The sequence below is a fragment of the Cnephaeus nilssonii genome, assembly GCF_951640355.1.
Source record: "Cnephaeus nilssonii genome assembly, chromosome: 3".
Lineage (NCBI taxonomy): Eukaryota > Metazoa > Chordata > Mammalia > Chiroptera > Vespertilionidae > Cnephaeus > Cnephaeus nilssonii.
In genome coordinates, this window is record NC_137074.1 from 40,955,704 (window position 1) to 40,974,487 (window position 18,784).

The 18,784-nt window shown below is 38.2% G+C and overlaps 1 protein-coding gene across 3 annotated transcripts in view; it reads left to right on the forward strand.

Annotated features, from left to right (window-relative positions):
* The window catches only part of ATP11B (ATPase phospholipid transporting 11B (putative)), a 116,058-nt gene that overhangs the window by 73,961 nt on the left and 23,313 nt on the right, over positions 1-18,784 (forward strand). For all 3 annotated transcript variants that reach the window (XM_079766407.1, XM_079766406.1, XM_079766408.1), the window contains 8 exons: positions 2,982-3,135; positions 4,488-4,590; positions 7,402-7,547; positions 9,982-10,041; positions 11,552-11,679; positions 13,566-13,704; positions 17,611-17,676; positions 18,190-18,293. In XM_079766407.1, the coding sequence (XP_079622533.1) occupies positions 2,982-3,135; positions 4,488-4,590; positions 7,402-7,547; positions 9,982-10,041; positions 11,552-11,679; positions 13,566-13,704; positions 17,611-17,676; positions 18,190-18,293 (900 nt within the window). The remainder of the gene's footprint in view (positions 1-2,981; positions 3,136-4,487; positions 4,591-7,401; positions 7,548-9,981; positions 10,042-11,551; positions 11,680-13,565; positions 13,705-17,610; positions 17,677-18,189; positions 18,294-18,784) is intronic.

Consider the following 18,784-nt stretch of genomic DNA (forward strand, 5'->3'; position numbering starts at 1 on the left):
AACATCGATTGGTTGCTTCCCATACAATTGAACCTGCAACCTAGGTATGTGCCCTGACCAGGAATCAAACCTGCAACCTTTTGGTGTACAGGATGACGCTCCAACCAACTGAGCCACCCAGCCAGGGCTTACTATATTTTAATTATCATTATTTACTCATCATCTCCAAACAAAAAATGGACGTTTATTTATTTTAATTTTATTTTATTGTCTCCTTTTTTTCCCCATTGACCTTCCCCTGGCCTCACCTACCCCCCGGCCTCACCTACCCTCCGGCACGTGCCCCCACCCCCCCACCCCAGTGTCTTGTGTCCATTGGTTATGCTTATATGCCTGCATACAAGTCCTTTGGTTGATCTCTTACTGTTCCCCCCCACACACACACACACACAAACAAAAAGAGATACAGAGGCAGAGAAGCATCGAACAGACTGTCAAATTACAGTGGTAAAAAATGGACTTTCAATATCACACTTTTTAAAAAATATATTTTTATTGATTTCAGAGAGGAAGGGAGAGGGAGAAAGAGGTAGAAACATCAATGATGAGAGAATCATTGTCAGCTGCCTCCTCCATGACCCCTTCTGGGGATCGAGCCCGCAACCTGGGCATGTGCCCTGGCCTGGAATCAAACCCGGGACTCTTCAGTCTGCAGGCCAACACTCTATTCACTGAGCCAAACTTGCTAGAGCTAATATCACACTTATAAAGCATAGTGAAGTCTTAACCAGTTTGGCTCAGTGGATAAAGCACAGTGAAGTGTTGATTATTTTATCAAATTAGATGCAGCGCAATGCTACTTTGAGTGCTGGCCTTCAACAATATATTTAAGTGTCTCTGAATAATAAATACAGTGCTTGCACCAGAATGTAAATCTGTGTATTGCTTCTTTTACCAAGAAAATCTTTACAAAAGGGGACTGGGGAGAAACAGTGGAACCAAATAGTGTGATCAGTAATGTAGTTGATTTAGATGCTGATGCAAGCTTCTTATCTCTTCTTGGCAACAAATAGTTTGCCCAGTTGCCAGTAATCAGACCATGAGTAGTACTCATATAGCATATTCGTCAAATTCATGCACGGGGGTGGGGGTGGGGGTTCCCTTAGCCCAGCCTGCACCTTCTCCAATCGGGGACCCCTTGGGGGATGTCCAACCAGCAGTCGGACATCCCTCACAATCTGGGACTGCTGGTTCCTAACCATTCACCTACCTGCCTGCCTCATCGCCCCTAACTGCCTCTGCCTGTTGCCCCTAACCCCTCTGCCTGCCTGTCTGCCTGCCTGATGGCCCCTAACCTCTCTGCCTGCCTGCCTGATCACCCCAACTGCCCTCCCCTGCCAGCCTGATCTCACCCCCAACTGCCCTCTCATGCCGGCCTGATCTCGCCCCCATCTGCCCTCCCCTGCCTGACTGGTTGCCCCCAACTGCCCTCTCCTGCTGGCCTGATCTCACCCCCAATGGCCCTCCCCTGCCAGCCTGATCTCACCCCCAACTGCCCTCCCCTGCTGACCTGATCTTGCCCCCAGTGGCCCTTCCCTTCTGGCCTACTCTTGCCCCCATCTGCCCTCCCCTGCCGGCCTGATCTCACCCCCAACTGCCCTCCCCTGCTGGCCTGGTTGCCCCCAACTGCCCTCCCCTGCCGGCCTGATCGCCCCTAACAGCCTCTACCTCCACCACCATGGCTTTGTCCGGAAGGAAGTCAGGCATTTGGAAGATGGCTGGTCGACCCGGTCTAATTAGCATATTACCCTTTTAGTATTATAAATAGGTTATATAGGATATGATTGCCTAAATGAGGGGGAAAAGCCTTTTTCATTAGGAGGAGATGCTCTTGGCAGACAAAAATACATAATCCCTATATCTGGACTGATAGCCAGCCATATGCACTATACTGCCAAACTGGTCATTAAAAAATTGAACCGCTTTATTACACCTTACACCAAACAGCTGTTGCCCTTAAAACCCCTCCTCAGCCCCCACCTTAGGTTCTGCCTTTGCAGTTCACCCAGATTTGGTTCTGATTGATCGGTTTCTATGCCAGTCAGTGTCAAAAACTCTGCCTCCTAGGGAGCCATTGGCTCCTCGTAGTTCACCCAGATTTGGTTCTGATTGGTTGGTTTCAATGCCAGTCAGCGTCTCCAGGCCTATCAACGAGCCTGATCAGAAAGACGGGGCTGATCAGCAGCCCCAGTGGAGGCCTGAGAGAAAGAGAGGCGAAGCTGCTGGGCTAGGCCCGAGCGAAAGAGAGAGGCAAGTGCTGATTAACAGCTGCCACGGAGGCTACAGATCAGACCCTGCTTCTCTCTCCAGGCCTCTCTTCAGGCCTGATCCGCAGCCCCCTTGGCAATCAGTGCTGGGTTGGGGCGCCAGCAGCGGCAACACAGCACTGACTTCCAGTCGGTTGAGCCTTTGGTTGTTTTGGATATTACGGACCCTGGGATTTTATATATTAGGATACCCACAAGGGAAGTGTTATCCATGTTTCACCATAGTAATATCTCATGTTACGGTCCATTGTAGGAGTTAATAAAAAGAATAGTTAGGATTCCTTCATTCCTTTGCTTCCTACTTATCCATTTTCATGATTTTTTCTGAATGTTTTTAATTTTTTTAAATTAGGATTTACTAAATATAACAACGTTTTTATTTTAGTAAGACTTTATACTCACAATTTGGGAGAATATATTGAGATTATATGTTACAGTTCACATTTAGAAAATATAGTTACTGTGTCTACATATCAGTACATTGTAAAATTGAATATCATCTTTTTAATTCATGATATCGGTCACTCTCAGTTCTACTTAATCTTAACTTCAAGGTAATACAATTTAGTTTGTTCCCTGACAAGTCAGTTTTGTAATAATAAAGTCTGCAGATGAATGGTCCATTTTTCAGTAAGAATCTTTTGCTTACTAAGCTAGTGTAAATAATATGACTTCAAAGTATCTTACAGAGGACATAATTATTTCCTGTTTTAGAATTACAGAGGATCATGTGATTCAGCATGGGCTGGTGGTGGATGGGACCAGTCTATCTCTTGCACTCAGGGAGCATGAAAAACTATTTATGGATGTTTGCAGAAATTGCTCAGCTGTATTATGCTGTCGTATGGCACCACTGCAGAAAGCTAAGGTATGTTTGTGTTATAAAAAGTTCAATTAAAGATACATAGATCTAAAAGTATTCTTTAAGATTAATGACTTAACTAGGTCTATTTGGAGGTATGCAGTATATGAGTCTTAACTACGGGTCAGTCATTTCTAATATTATGAATTGTAACCATGTATATTATTAGACCTTTGGAGTTTTCAGAGTCAATGTAGAAATTTCAGCTATGCATAATAAATAACCTAGAAAGTCTGTGATGGGTAGCAATTGTGATTTTTCCTGAGACACATATTTGAGCTCTGACAACTAAAGTTTCACAATTTAGTATTTACCTACTGAGGGAGCCTGTAAGACTTCAGTTCACATGCACCTTCAGGTGGTTCTGTTGATCTTTGCTTATTCTTGCATTCTCGTGAAATGATAATTCTCTTTATTAAAAATGGCTATTAAGTAATAGAACTTTAGTAAGAAGTTAAAAAGCCAATTGTGATATTAAACTATATACAAAAATATTTAAATTTCAGCTATGATTCTAAGTGAAAGCCTATATATATTTTTTATAACTCCAAATTTGTAATTTGAGGTCTTAGACTGTATCCTTCACAAATAGTATACTTTGAAATGTACATCTAAACACTGGTTTGTTTCACATATAGATCTAATAAATTAGGCATTCAGTAGTTTTTGGCTTCATGGAACTTTCTTATAATGCCTATATTATTATAACGCATGTCCCCTCAGTCTATGGAAACTAAAACTGGAGACCAAACAGAGCTAACATCTAGGTTCTTTATAACAGTACATTCAAGAATTTCAAAGAAACATTTTTTTAAATTTCATTGAATTTAATTTTGATTGCTTTTTAAATTTTTGAAAATAATTATTTTTGCCTAACAAAGTTCAAATAGTTATTACTTTTTGCACCGTTATTAAGCTTTTTACAAAGCTAAATTGTATTTAAAGATCTTTGCTTCCCATAATAAAATCCAAGATAATACTGTGTGTGTGTGTTTTTGCTTTTTTTTTTTTTTTAATATTTTTTTATTATTGGTGGTATTACAGATATCTCCCATTCCCTCTCCCCTTTACCGTCCTCCTCCCAGCCCCTACCCATCCCCCCAGGTCTTCACTACCCTTATTGCCCATGTCCATGGGCTATGTATGTAAGATAATACTGTTCTGCAATGTCATTCTGAAAGACATTTCTAACATCCTAGTGGAAAGAGACAGCCCTCAAAAAATGAACCATAGAGAATATTATTGTCTAATATAAAATTAATTTTTTCTACTTCAACAGAGTCATTTCTGATAAATGGCTTTCTATAAATATAAGAAGTTGAAATTTTACCGTGATTAATTAGTTGTATGTCTTTCAGGTAATAAGACTGATAAAAATCTCACCTGAGAAACCTATAACATTGGCTGTTGGTGATGGTGCTAATGATGTAAGCATGATACAAGAAGCACATGTTGGCATAGGTGATTGATTTTTTCCTTTTTCCCTGAGCTTTTAACATTGGTACAGTTATCTGGGGATTTTGAATTTTTCTTTTGTAGACTAAAGTATAGTATCAAATTCATGAATGAAAACTGAATGCAAGATGGTAATATAGTGTTTCCCTATCAATAATTTCATTTTTACATGTAATTTTATACTTTTTAAAGTACTTTCATATATTATTTTATCCCTTTTAAACTCTAAATTTGTGATTTATATAGATACTTTCCTGGTTTTAAATTCTCGTTTTAGAAAGTTATTGTTATTTTTGTCAATCTAAAGATTCTGCAGCTCATTTTAAAGACAACTTTAGAGACAGAAAATCATACCAAACTGTAATAAAATATAAAATTCCAAGTAGCCTTCCTACTTAATAACCTTTATTCTAATTTTTTTTGCCTAGCATTTTTATTTGATTCAGAATACTAATTATTTTATTTATATTTAAATTATCCGTCATTTACTATTTAAACCATATTCTGACCTGTTTTCCTCAATAATTTTATTATACAAATACAGAAGTAAAGAGAAAAGTATGGGTTTCTCATTAAAGGATAAACCTTTAGTTTTAGAAAAGAGTGTTACTGGTCCTGTTTTGGAATCATCTCTGTAATATCCTGTGAGGAGTAGTTATTGGGTCTAATGTTTATATTTTATCTCAAATAAACTCCTACTTCTTTAATAATTAAATCTTCATTTTGAAAACTTAATTTTCTTTCCATTTTGTATATTGTTTCCCATAATTCTCCCTAATAATTTGATATCTTCCTATATCATATATTAAAGCATAAAAAGCTACAGTATTTATAACAGTTTGAGTCTAGTATGCTAGCAGACCGACTAATGAATAGGATAGACTTAAACATGTTTAAATAGATTCAGATAGATGTTTACCTGGTAAAGCTATTTAAACATCAGTAGGGAAACAACTTACTTGATAAAAAATACTGATAAAACTTGTTAAAGACTGTAAAAAGTAATAGAGGAAAAATTTAATGAATAATCATGTACTTTGAGGTGTAAAAAGGTCTATTAAGTACAAAACCAAAATAAAGCAAGAAAAAGATCAATGTGTGTGGCAAAAGTAAATACTGTCCCAAAACAATTTTAAAGACAGAGTAGTAAAGAATATTTTCAAAATAGATGACAAAGTCTTAATATTCCTAATATGTGAATTTTTAACAAATTAAGAATAAGAAAAATACTATAGTAGAAATATGTTGAAGGATGTGAGCCATCAGTTGTCAGAAAAGGAGAAATCTAAAATGAATACTAAATGCATGAAAAAAGGATTCAGTCTCTCACTAACAATCAAAACAATGCAAGTTTATATTGCCTATCAGAGTGACAAAAATTACAAAGATTGATAAAATCTGGAATTGGTAAAGGTATAGATTAGTAAATGCTCTTAATCGATCTTTGTAGGAGTCAAATTATAAATGTTTGCCTGTTGACCTGGCATTCGTGCATCTGGAATTTTTTTTTTAATTTCTTTATTGATTAAGGTATCACATATTTGTCCTCATCCCCCCATTCCCATCCCAAACCCCTCCCCACGCATGCCCCCACCCCCCTGTTGTCCGTGACCACTGGTTAGGCTTATATGCATGCATACAAGTCCTTTGGTTGATCTCTCTCCCTTACCCCCACCCTCCCCTACCTTCCCTCTGAGGTTTGACAGTCTGATCAATGCTTCCCTGTCTCTGGGTCTGTTTTTGTTCATCAGTTTATGTTGTTCATTATTTCCCCTAGATGAGTGAGGTCATGTGATACTAGAAATACACTTATAAGAACCGAAAATGAGACAAGCAATAATGGTTCTGCTGAGAGGCAAATGAATCAGTCTGTAGTGAGTTTCTTTCTAGAGTTTTTTTGAAGAAAATATGTGAATATGTTGACAAAGACATTTGTTATAAACAGTGTCCATAATAGTATATTAAGAGACAAAAGTAGATTACAAAACAATCCCATTTTTATACACTTGTTTGTATGTATAATAAATATATAGATATTTATAGATATTTACAGAATATGTGGAAGGAAAAATCCTGAAAGTATATATACCAAAAATAGTTTTCTTTTTCTAGATGCTGTGAATAGAGTTGTCTTTACCTATAACACTTTCGAACGTTATTTCTATCCTTTTATGACAAAAATTTAAATTTTTAATTTTGAAAAATAATTTTTCAAAGCTGCTTCCAGATTTAAAAAGTGAACTTGGCAATAACTCTTTTGAAAACTAAAAGATTATCATAACCTAAAAAAATGTACTCATTTATCAGATAAAATTATTTACTGATTTCAGATGATAGTGTACTTTAAAAATGCATTTTGTTTGAGTAATGTGTGAAAAATTTAAAGAACTCAAACATGCTCATTTTTGGTAGGTTCAAATTATTCTATCTTGATATTATTTATGTTCGGTGAAGTTAAACTATTTTATAGCATCCTCTCCATTAGAAATCTATTAACAAATACTTTGAACTTATTAGTGTAATTTATGTTCTTATTAGATCTGGGACTTTCAATATTATTTTTATATTAATTATATTTTATATTACATTCTAAGCCTTTGAAAATTGATGCTACCTGCCTAGTATATATTGTAGTTTTATATTAATTATATATTTGATTTAGAACAAATTTTTGGGAATCTGCTCTCTGCTATATCTTAGGATATAGGTATCCTAAGTCCAACTTCAACTGCTATAATTAACACATTCACAGATACATCATGAAAATTGTACTTAACAGTTTTCAATGACTTTGCCTTTTTGCCCCTTTTATTGCAGGAATCATGGGTAAAGAAGGAAGACAAGCTGCAAGAAACAGTGACTATGCAATAGCAAGATTTAAATTTCTCTCCAAGTTGCTCTTTGTTCATGGTCACTTTTATTATATTAGAATAGCTACCCTTGTACAGTATTTTTTTTATAAGGTGAGTTTCATGGAAATACTTATTTTTATTTTTTTAAATATGTTTTTATTGATTTTTTAGAGAGAGAAGAAGAGAGTGAGGGAGAGAGATAGAAACATCAATGATAAGAGAGAAACATCATCTATTGGCTGCCTCCTACATGCCCCCTACTAGGGATTGAGCCTGCAACCCGGGCATGTGCCCTGACCGGGAATCGAACCAGTGGCCTCTTGGTTCCTGGGTCGATGCTCAGCTGCTGAGCTACACTGGCCGGCCTCATGGAAGTATTTTAGAATCAGTTATTGACAGTAAGTTGAAGCTTCAATTTAAGGAATACTATCATCATACAAATTATTCTTAAAAATTGTTCCCATAACAGTTTTTCTTAAAAATCATTTCCATAAAATAACAGTTTATGGAATATACTTTAATTATTAGTCATGAATCTGATGTGTAGTGACAGAAAGCAAATCAAGGGTTGCCTGGTGCCAAGGGTGCAGGTTATAGAATTGACTGGAAACGGATATGGAAATTTTTGCATGAGAGAAAAGTTAATCTAGTTTGATTGTGGTAGTGGTTACACAGGTGTATAAATTTGTCAAAACACATAAAAAATTTCCAGTTAAAATTGATACATTTTATCTTATGCATATTTGAACTCAATTAATTTGATTTCTTGGATGTTATTTTGTTTTGAACCAGTAGTAAGTTTTAACCCTTTGTACTCGCTTGCTTTTTTCTCGATTCCTTTATTCTAATGCTAACCGTGTCGAGTCACACTCAACATCCGAGTGCAAAAGGTTAATTTTACTTCAATATGATGGTTTCAAGCAGGCATTCTAAATCTTTTTGTGTCATGAATTATTGTTTGGTAATCAAGTGAGATGTATAAATTACTCAGTATAGGGCTTTAACACATTAAGCGCCATGTCAATCACCAGTGACTGACACTATACTTTCCAGAAAGGAAGACAAAACAGGCTTGGCGCTTAACGTGTTAAATGCATAAAATAAAATACATAGGGTTACAAGGAAACTAATTATGTTGAAGTACTGTTCTGTCTCTTGACTCTTTTGAGGAAGGTAGGATTCGGTGGAACTCATGTTAAGAGCCCCTGAGTACCAAGGCATTTAATACACCAGAATATCCTATGTTGCCTGTATACCTGTAATTAAGTAATAGCTGCAAGCCAATGAAAGAACACAGGTAGATTGCATATCCTATATAATAAAGAGGGAATATGCAAATTGACCATCACTCTGCCACAAAGATGGCAGGGCCGACAGCGGAAGCTGGGTTTCTGTTACATAAGGTGGCTGCACCACAGTGGAGGCCGAGTTCTCATAACAAGCAATCAGCAGGGACTTGAGGCTGCACCTTCCCCTGCCCCCAGGAGGCTTGACAGGGGACCTCAGGCCACGCCCCCTGCCTTGGTGCCAGGCTGGGGGACCTCAGGCCATGTTCCCTGCCTGGCAGGGCTTGACGGGGGACCTAAGGCTGCGCTCCCTTCCCGGTGCCAGGCCAGGGGACATGAGGCTGTGGTGCGCCCCAGACTCTGACAGAAGGAAGATTTTCATATACTTTTTACTAATTTTCTTTCAACTCTGACACTTCTATTATAGAGAAAGGGCTAATAGCAATATTAAAATATTTCCTCTAATTAATCCCCTTTTAATGTGCATGAATTTCGTGCACCAGGCCACTAGTCTATATATATAAAAGCCTAAGCGACCGTTCTACCGTCTGACCGGTAGCTATGATGCGCACTGACCACCTGGAGGCAGACGCTCAACACAGGAGCTGCCAAGCTGCGGTGACTTGGCAGCTGTGGTTTTTGGGTGATGCACCCAGAACCAGAGAGGAGGGAGCCCGATTTCAGGGTGCGTCACCTGAGAACCACCCTCCCGCAATGTGGAACCCCTCAGGGGATGTTGGATAGCTGGTTTTGGCCCAATCCCTGCAGGCCAAGCCGAGGGACCCCATCCGTGCATGAATCTTCTAGTTGTTAATGATGGTGGCAGTTTTTCTTTCTAGCTTATAGTTTTACTGTGACATAAGTATATTGAAATCAGAAGATGTTTGACACTTCCATTTATTCTGTTTTAAATATTTTAAAGCTACTATACCCTAAAGTTGAAATAAAACTTACTTGTGCTGTATGTGAAAATATCAAATAGTAATTGGAAGGTATAAATTCAGAATTATGGTATTGCTTGGCAATGATACAAGTTGAGAGCATTTTATTCTGACATTTGCAGTTCTGTGTAGATTACTTTCAGACATTTTTTAATAAAATGGGAATTTTGTTTTCCCATTTTATATGGACAAGTTCTTATAGGCAGATCTGTTTTCCATATCAACTGAGACTGTGTTTCTAGGCTCATTAGTCATTTAAATTTTTTTTTCTTTTGGACCTAAATATTTTAATTATTTCCATTTAATCTTGTTTTTCAGAATGTATGCTTTATCACACCCCAATTTTTATATCAGTTCTACTGTTTGTTTTCTCAACAAGTAAGTAAATAGAAGCTTTTGTTTTTATACTTTCAGAATAAATTATGTGTATTCAGTGTCTGATAAATCCTTGGAGGGAATTTTTTGTTAGTCCTACTGATAATTAGATAAAACTTTTCTAATTAGTGTATTTAATGAGTTCATAGTATTTATTCTGATTTTTAGTTTGAAATGTGTTAATACCAAAATATATTTTAATTCTGGATACTTTTTTAAAAATGGATATTAACTCTTAACAGCTTAAGAGATAATTTTGTAACATTTTTCAACTTATTCTGTAAAATCCATATCAAGCCAGGACAGAAAATTGTTGGGGGTATTACCTCTTTTTTTTTTTTTTAACTCATAAATTTTTTTACGTTTGGAAGGAACCTTACTTACCTAATGATAGAGTTCAGGGATGACATACAGGTTTATCTCAGAAGCTTACTAAATAATCGGCAGGACCACCAGAAGCACTATATTGAAAGGGGTTCTCAAGCTATAGGCTCAGGGAAAACCCTTTTCTTGATTAGCAGTAGCTATACACATGTCACATATTTCCCATTCCTGATCTACTCTGTCTTACTTTATAAAAAAGGAAATTAAAATACACAGAGATTCAGTAACTTGCCCAAGCTCTCATAGCTAAGTTAATAACTATACCATATTTGGACCTACTGCTTCTGACTAATTGAGCACCCCCTTCACAAACTGCACTATACATCTTTAATTGATCAAGACATTTGTTTAAGTTTATTGAAACAACAAGAGCTTAATTAATTTAGGTTTTTCATGATTTTTTTTCTACCGTTACTGTTTTCTCCTGTTTACAATCTGTAACTTCAAATTCTAAATATCTGCTTAGACATTGATTGCCAATAATGTTTGTTTACTTGAATGAAGTAAAGAATGCTATAAGAGCGTATGACAAGGAGAACTAACCTAGTTTGATTAAGTTTCAGGGAGTTTACAGTATAATTAAAGATAAAATATTAAAAACAATATGTGAAGCATAGACAAAGTGCTAACCAAATTAGTACCAATAGTAGCACATAGGACTGTTTAGAAGAGAAAGCTATCATAAATGTGTAAAGTTTCATGGATCATGCCTTAAAGGAAGTGTAGGACTTAGATGCAAAGACAAAACCATGAAAGCAAAACTAAATGTGTAACATATCAAAGGGATAGTAAGAAACCTAGAAACATGTAGGAGAATTATGTAAAATTATATCACAGTGACCAAATTGTGGAGAATCTTGAAATGTAGATCCAAATCACTGTATTTCCAGAATTATTTGGCATAACAAAATATTCCAATTTCTACAAGAAATATAAATCTATGAACATTATATGTGAATGTTTAAGTCAGAAACAAACTGGGATTATTAAAATGGATTTTTGTATAAATTGGAAAAAAACTACATAGTTTTTGTTTATTTTGATATGCTTCTTTGTTTTTAATATGCATAAGTATAATAAATAATACATATTTTAGAATCTCAAAATTCCTATCAATTTCTCTTTCTAGACATTGTATGACAGCGTGTACCTGACTTTATACAATATTTGTTTTACTTCCCTACCTATTCTGATATATAGTCTACTGGAACAGCATATAGACCCTCATGTATTACAGAACAAGCCCACCCTCTATCGGTAGGTATTTTCCAGTATTAAATGTCCGTAACATTTCTGATTGCAAGTTACCAATTTTTAAAAATAAGCAAATATTTGGTGATTAATACTTTACTAAGGAAAGTACTTTAGTTGTTTATGGTTTATAATTGTTGAAGACAATAATTTTTCCAATGTTTTTAGGAATGAACACTTTTACCCTAGTAATGCATCAGGCAGCAGTTGTATAATTTACATTTACTATTGGAAGCCAGTAATAGTCTATTTCATGTGCACAAATGAAGTTATTCAGTAATTGGTTGTCTCTAGAGTTACTTAAATATTAATTTTTATGTTCTGGCATTGCCAAATTTATGAGTAGTAATCAATATAAAATGTAGGGTTAGGGACATTAATTCTTGTCCCATATCCTCTGCATTGGTCCTGGTTCCACAGAACCAAGTAATCACAGAGATGTGGAACTTTCCTCAGAACCGGTTTGATTTCCACATTAAACTGACCTCCACTTTTATAGAGGCATTCAGTTATTTGGAAATGGCAAAAACTTAACCTTGATTTCCCAGGATATCTAGGACTGGGCTTGACCCAAGATTGGCAAAGACTGGTTTTCTCATGATAGCTCTTGATGAACATGAAATCTATTGGGAGCCTCAGTGCTGAACCTAACTGAAATGACTCCACTAAAAAGAACAGTCATGGCAGAGTGACGGAATGTTTACAATAGAATATAATACAGATAAATCAACTTTTTACAATTAAACTAAAATAATAGCCTATATCGTATTTCTTTTTCAAATGAGAAAATGAATTTGAAAGTATTATCCTATATAATAAAGAGCTAATATGCAAATCATCATCACACTGTAATGACTCAGATACTCACACTGTCGAGAGAAGAATGGGGACCATCCAGGCACAAATGAGCTAGCGAGAGAGGAATGGGGACCATCCAGGCACAAATGAGCTCGTGAGAGAGAAATGGGGATCAGACAAGAAAAATGAGCTCATAAGAGAAGAATGGGGACTAGACAGACACAAATGAGCTCGTGAGAGAGGAATGGGGACCAGCCAGGCTGCAGCCCGAGAAAGGGACAAGGGACAAGCCGCCTACCCCACGGTCCCAGGTGCCAGTGCCTGCGGCCCGGGCAAAGCCACGCGCCCCTGGCCCCCAGTGGCTGGATACCTGCGGCCGGCGAGAGGGAGGGAAGCCCAGGTCCTGGGTGCCTGTGACTAGCCGGAGGAGGGAATCCTGGGTCCTGGGTGCAGGGTGAGGCAGAAGCAGTTAGGGGCAATCAGGCCAGCAGGGGAGCAGTTAGGGGCGATCAGGCAGGCAAGCGGTTAGGAGTCAGCAATCCCAGCTTGCCAGAGGCAGTCAGACATCCCCTGAAAGGTCCCGGATTGGAGAGGGTGCAAGCCAGGCTGAGGGACTCCCCTTTCCCCCCATGCATGAATTTTGTGCACCAGGCCTCTAGTCTATATATATAAAACTCTAAGCGACCGTTGGACCATTCCACCAGTAGCTATGATGTGCACTGACCACCCAAAGGCAGACACTCAATGCAAGAGCTGCCAAGCTGCGATGACTTGGCAGCTGTGGTTCTTGGGGGACGCACCCAGAACCAGAGAGGAGGGAGCCCAATTCCAGGGTGCGTCACCCAAGAACCACCCCCTCACAATCCGGGACCCCTCAGGGGATGTCAGAAAGCTGGTTTCGGCCCAATCCCCCCAGGCCAGGCCGAGGGACCCCACCGGTGCACGACCCTGGTCCTCTAGTGTGAACTATAAGTTGTTATGCAGTTATATATTATTACAAGTAGTAGTTTGATTGTAATGATTATTGATTAGATAAATAATAAATATGAGTCCTAATATGTTCCTTTTTCTTCTCTTTTTTAAAAAATGTACAGAGACATTAGTAAAAACCGTCAATTAAGCATTACAAATTTTCTTTACTGGACCATCCTGGGTTTCAGTCATGCCTTCATTTTCTTTTATGGATCCTATTTTCTAATGGGGAAAGATATATCTCTTCTTGGAAATGGCCAGGTAAAATTTATAATTTTTTAAAATTGTTTGTTAATGGTTTGATTTAATTTGGTTTTTGATAACTTTCTGTCATAAAAAATAAAAGTGAAATTCAGTTTAAATTATAAAATTGCAGATATTAAATTAAAATGCAATTATAAAAAGGTTTTAATGTTTTTTACTTGATAAAATTTTATGCAAATTAAAATAAAAAGGCAATACAATGTAATCTTAATATGAAGCTCAAGGTACCAGGCAATTTTGCTCTTCAAAAATACAAGGGGATATATTCATGTCCCTGCATGCTGTTCACTCCAGAACTGTGTTTTTAATAATAGCTACTGTTTACTTAGTGTTTACTTTTGTGCTAAGCTCTTTACATATCCCATATCCATTAATCCTCACAATAATTCTGTTGGAGAGATAATATGACCCACCCTTTTTAGATGAGAAATGAGGATTTAGAAATGAGGATTTGCTTTTAATTGCATGAATTATTTTTTTGGTATGTTTAGGAAGTGCTACAGAGTTTTCTGCTCTTCCTGCTGTTCTCCACATAGCAGTCCACATGATCTTTTAGAAATGAGAATATGATCATGTATCTAATATGCTCAAAATCATCTGGTGTTTTATTATAAGCCACACTGATTTTCTTGTAACTTGAACAGACCAGTTTGTTCCTGCCTTAGGACCTCTGCACTTCCTGTATCTCTTCTTGGATGCTTTTCTCTCACATGGTTTGCTGAAACATCACTGGCTCAAGAAAGCCTTTCTAGCCCACTCCTGTAAAATGCTGTCTCTTTCACCTTTCATCACTTACTGGCCCCTTACCGTACGTTTACATTTCTTCGTAGCACTAATCTGTCCCTCAAGGTATATATTTTTAGTTTATTTGTTTATCTGTCTCCTTCACTATGTGTAAACTCCATGAGGTCAGCAATTTTGTCTTATCGTTGCTTTATTCCCAAGGCCTGGAATATAATAGATGCTCAGTTTCTGTTTGCTGAGTATACAAATGAATAATGAATGAGTCTTTTTAACTTGGCTTTATTAAATAACTAGAGGCCCGGTGCATGAAAATTCATGCACTGGAGGGGAGGTCCCTCAGCCCTGCCTGCCTCTCACAGTCTGGGAGCCCTCAGGGGTGGGAGGCGACCCTGCAATCAGGGGAAGGCAACTCCCCCATCAGACCTCTACTGCTGCCACTGCTGGCAGCACAAGCCTCGGCCAGCCCTGGTTACCTGAGCCTCGGGTGGCCCTAGGCAGCTGGGCAACTGCCATCCGAGGCTTGCCTGCACCTCGAGCCAGTCCTGGGCAGCTGGGGGACTGAGGGATTTGGGGGACTCCAGAGGCAGGCGTGCAGAGGCTGAGGGGACTGGGCGCCGCCATCTTGTGGGCGCTGCCATCTTTGAGGGCGTGGCAGTCAATTAGCATATTCCCTCCTTATTAGCTGTGGGTGCCACCATCTTTGCAATGGTGTGAGGGTGGGGTGTCCCTCAGCCCAGCCTGCACTGTCTCCAATCTGGGACCCCTCAAGGGATGCCCAACTGCCCTCTCACAATCCAGGACTGCTGGCTCCCAACCGCTTGCCTGCCTGCCTGCCTGATTGTCCCTAACTGCTTCTACCTGCCAGCCTGATCACCCCTTAACCACTCCACTTCCAGCCTGAGCGATGCCTAACAGCTCCCCTGCTGGCCCGATTGCCCCTAACTGCCCTCCCATGCCAGCCTGGTCACCCCTAACTGCCCTCCCCTGCCGGCCTGGTTGCCCCTAACTGCCTTCCCCTGCAGGCCTTGTCCCCATCAACTGCCCTCCCCTGCAGGCCTTGTCCCCCTCAACTGCCCTCCCCTGCAGGCCTGGTCTCCCTCAACTGTCCTCCCCCTGCAGGTCTGGTCCCCCTCAACTGCCCTCCTCTGCAGGCCTGGTCACCCCCAGCTGCCCTCCTTTGCCATTCCAGTCTCCCCTAACTGCCCTCCCCTGCAGGCCTGGTTCCCCCCAATCGCCCTCCCCTGCAGGCCTGGTCACCCCCAACTGCCCTCCCCTGTAGGCCTGATCCCCCCCCAACTGCCCTCCCCTGCAGGCCTGATTGCCCCATACTGCCCTCCCTTGCAGGCCTGGTCCCTCCCAACTGCCCTCCCCTGCTGGCCTGATTGCCCACAACTGCCCTCCTCTGCTGGCCATCTTGTGTCCATATGGGGGTGGCCATCTTGTGTGTTGGAGTGATGGTCAATTTGCATATTACCCTTTTATTAGATAGGATTAGGTAACAAATTCAGTTAGAAGAAGTTATCCAAAAAATAAGCAAATAGTGATAGAAAGTGTTTTGAGCATCTGTCTCTTCTGAGCGGGGTAGAGCTAGGGTTAGTACAGTTTAAACTTTACACATTTTGGCAGACCTTCTTTAACCGAGAAAGAACATAAAACTGTAAGTATAAGCTTAAGTATTCTTGAAAATAACTGACTGACATAAATAGATCCCACTTAACCCAAACCAATATAATAAGCCCAACTAACTTCTCTTTAGCCAGATTCCCAAAATGCCCTCTGCCTCTCACTTCATTACCAACTCAAGGGGAAGTCAGAATGGAAAGAGGCAGTAGTCTTAGCTGATTAATTGCAGTTGAAATACATTACTTTTGCTAATTGCATAAAAAAAACAACAACATGTGAATGTGTTTTTATAGCTCCCTAGGGCCTCGAATGCAAGAGGAAGCCCTAAATAAACTCTGCTTCTAAGAAAGATTCTATGTAACTGGCCACTGTAAAACCAGATACTGTACTGAGGGATAAGACATGTGTAGTTATTATCACATCCAGGCACAGGTTCTCTGGCTGCATTTAATATCTGTCCACATAGCCCTGAAAGAGGAGACTGGCACTCCTCCAAGAGCTGAGTAGAGTGAGACCCACTGTTTTTCAGTATTTCTAGGTAATTTCTAGAGATGATAAAAGCAGAAAAAGGAGGGATTCATTATGCTTTTTCATTCTCTTAACCAATAAACTCCTCTAATACCCTTAAATAAAAGAATATTAATTGATATTTTATTGTTGATAACTATTACTTATAGATTGCTGTTTATCAGGCACCCTGTCCTTTTTGCAAACCCTAATTATAAAAATCTATAAGGTTTTCCCCCATTTTACAAATGAAAAAAGTGAGATACAGAGATGTTAAGTAATTTGTCAAGTAAATGCTAATTGTTAGAAATCTGTGATAACAAAACAGAGCCTTTTAAATAATTTTTAAACCAATAGTAAAGACTATGACTATTTTATGAACTAAGTTAACATAGACTTCTAGTTATGTTCTTATTTGTGGAACTTAAATCCTGACATTCTTTGGGGATTCTGCATTTTTAATTAACTATGTAAGTTTTTGCTATTAAAAAAGCCCAGGGGAATACTTTCTGACTGACATTAACACCATTTTTACAAGGAATCCTTGAGGAGTAATTCTATTAGTCATTATCTTTCAGGTAATGGTTTTGTGTGTAATTTTTTTTTCCTGCTCTCCTATGCCATGTTCAGAAATACAGTGGCAAGTTATCTGGTGTAACTTCTGGTTGGAATGGTTATAAAAAATAATTGTGATCAAACAGGGTTTTGTTATCGCTTTTACTGTGTGACAGGAATGAAGCAATCACTATATCTTTCTAAATAAAAACAGTCTATGCCACATAATTCCAAACCCATTTTGGATTTTCAGTCTGATAATGTTATGCAATGGATAATAATAATAAACATAGTAATTCTTATGGTGTTTCTTCTCATACTCCTTTAACTTTACTAATCTAGTCACAGATTTCAAATGTACTGGCTTAAATAATGCAAGTGCTTTTGGTAAAGAATGAAGTTACTTTCTGCTTAACATCAAACTTAGCATCATGGTGACACATAGTGCAATAATGGTTTATTCTTTCTGTTTAGATGTTTGGAAACTGGACATTTGGCACCTTGGTCTTCACAGTAATGCTTATTACAGTCACAGTAAAGGTATGGCACAGAAATTAGACAGATGAATACACTTTGTATGTCTATAATTCATAGTTAAGTTTCTTTAGCCATAGGTGCATATTTTTCCTTTTTCCTTCTTTAGTCATGATTTCACTGATTTCTATTTAATAATTCATTTTTGTCAAAAATCTTTTCTTAAGTTCATTATTTTGAAAAGCATCTGCTGATTATTATGGTCAATAAAGGTTAACCCCACAGTACTCATCTTTGAAATTTTGCTTCTTCTGTATATAATGCATGACAACACAAGTTGTTTCAGGCAATGGAGTTGAAAATAAAGTACTCATGAAATTTCAATGCTTTTTCCTCACAGGAGAAAAATATTATAAACTTTAATTGTTCAGTTTAATACTAGGATCCTTGCATTAATATTTATCTTCTAAGAAACTTTGTCATAGGAGCCTTACTTATAATTAATATATTTCATTCATGATTTTTTATCTTGGAGGTTAAAGACTTATATTAAGGATTTAACATTTTTTTTCTTTTTAGATGGCTTTGGAAACTCATTTTTGGACTTGGATCAACCATCTTGTTACTTGGGGATCCATTATATTCTATTTTGTATTTTCTTTGTTTTATGGAGGGATTCTCTGGTGAGTGATTATATTGTATTTTAATTACATTGATTCAACTCTGATAAATACAGATGGGCAAAAGTAGGTTTACAGTTATTAGTATGAAAATAATACAATCCTATATAATAAAGAGCTAATATGTTAATTTGACCGAACAGCAGAACGACCGTACGGACGACATTCTAGATGAAGCCAGGGCTGCAAGGGCCGCCTGAGGCTGCGAGGGCTGGCTAGGCTAAGAGGGCCTGCGAGGGCCAAGCCCCTTGCACGAATTTCGTACATCGGGCCTCTGGTAATTAATAAACAGTAATAGAAGAATAAACTTTCGTGTACTCACAACTGTAAACCTATTTTTGCCCCACCCCTGTGTTGTGATAGATTTTATTTTGAACAAATAATCTTGAGGTCCTACAAATTTACATCTTTCGGTTGATCTTACTGATATAGAGTAAAAAAAACTAACAATTACTGAATAGTATGTTCTAGGTGTTTTACCTAAGATATTACAT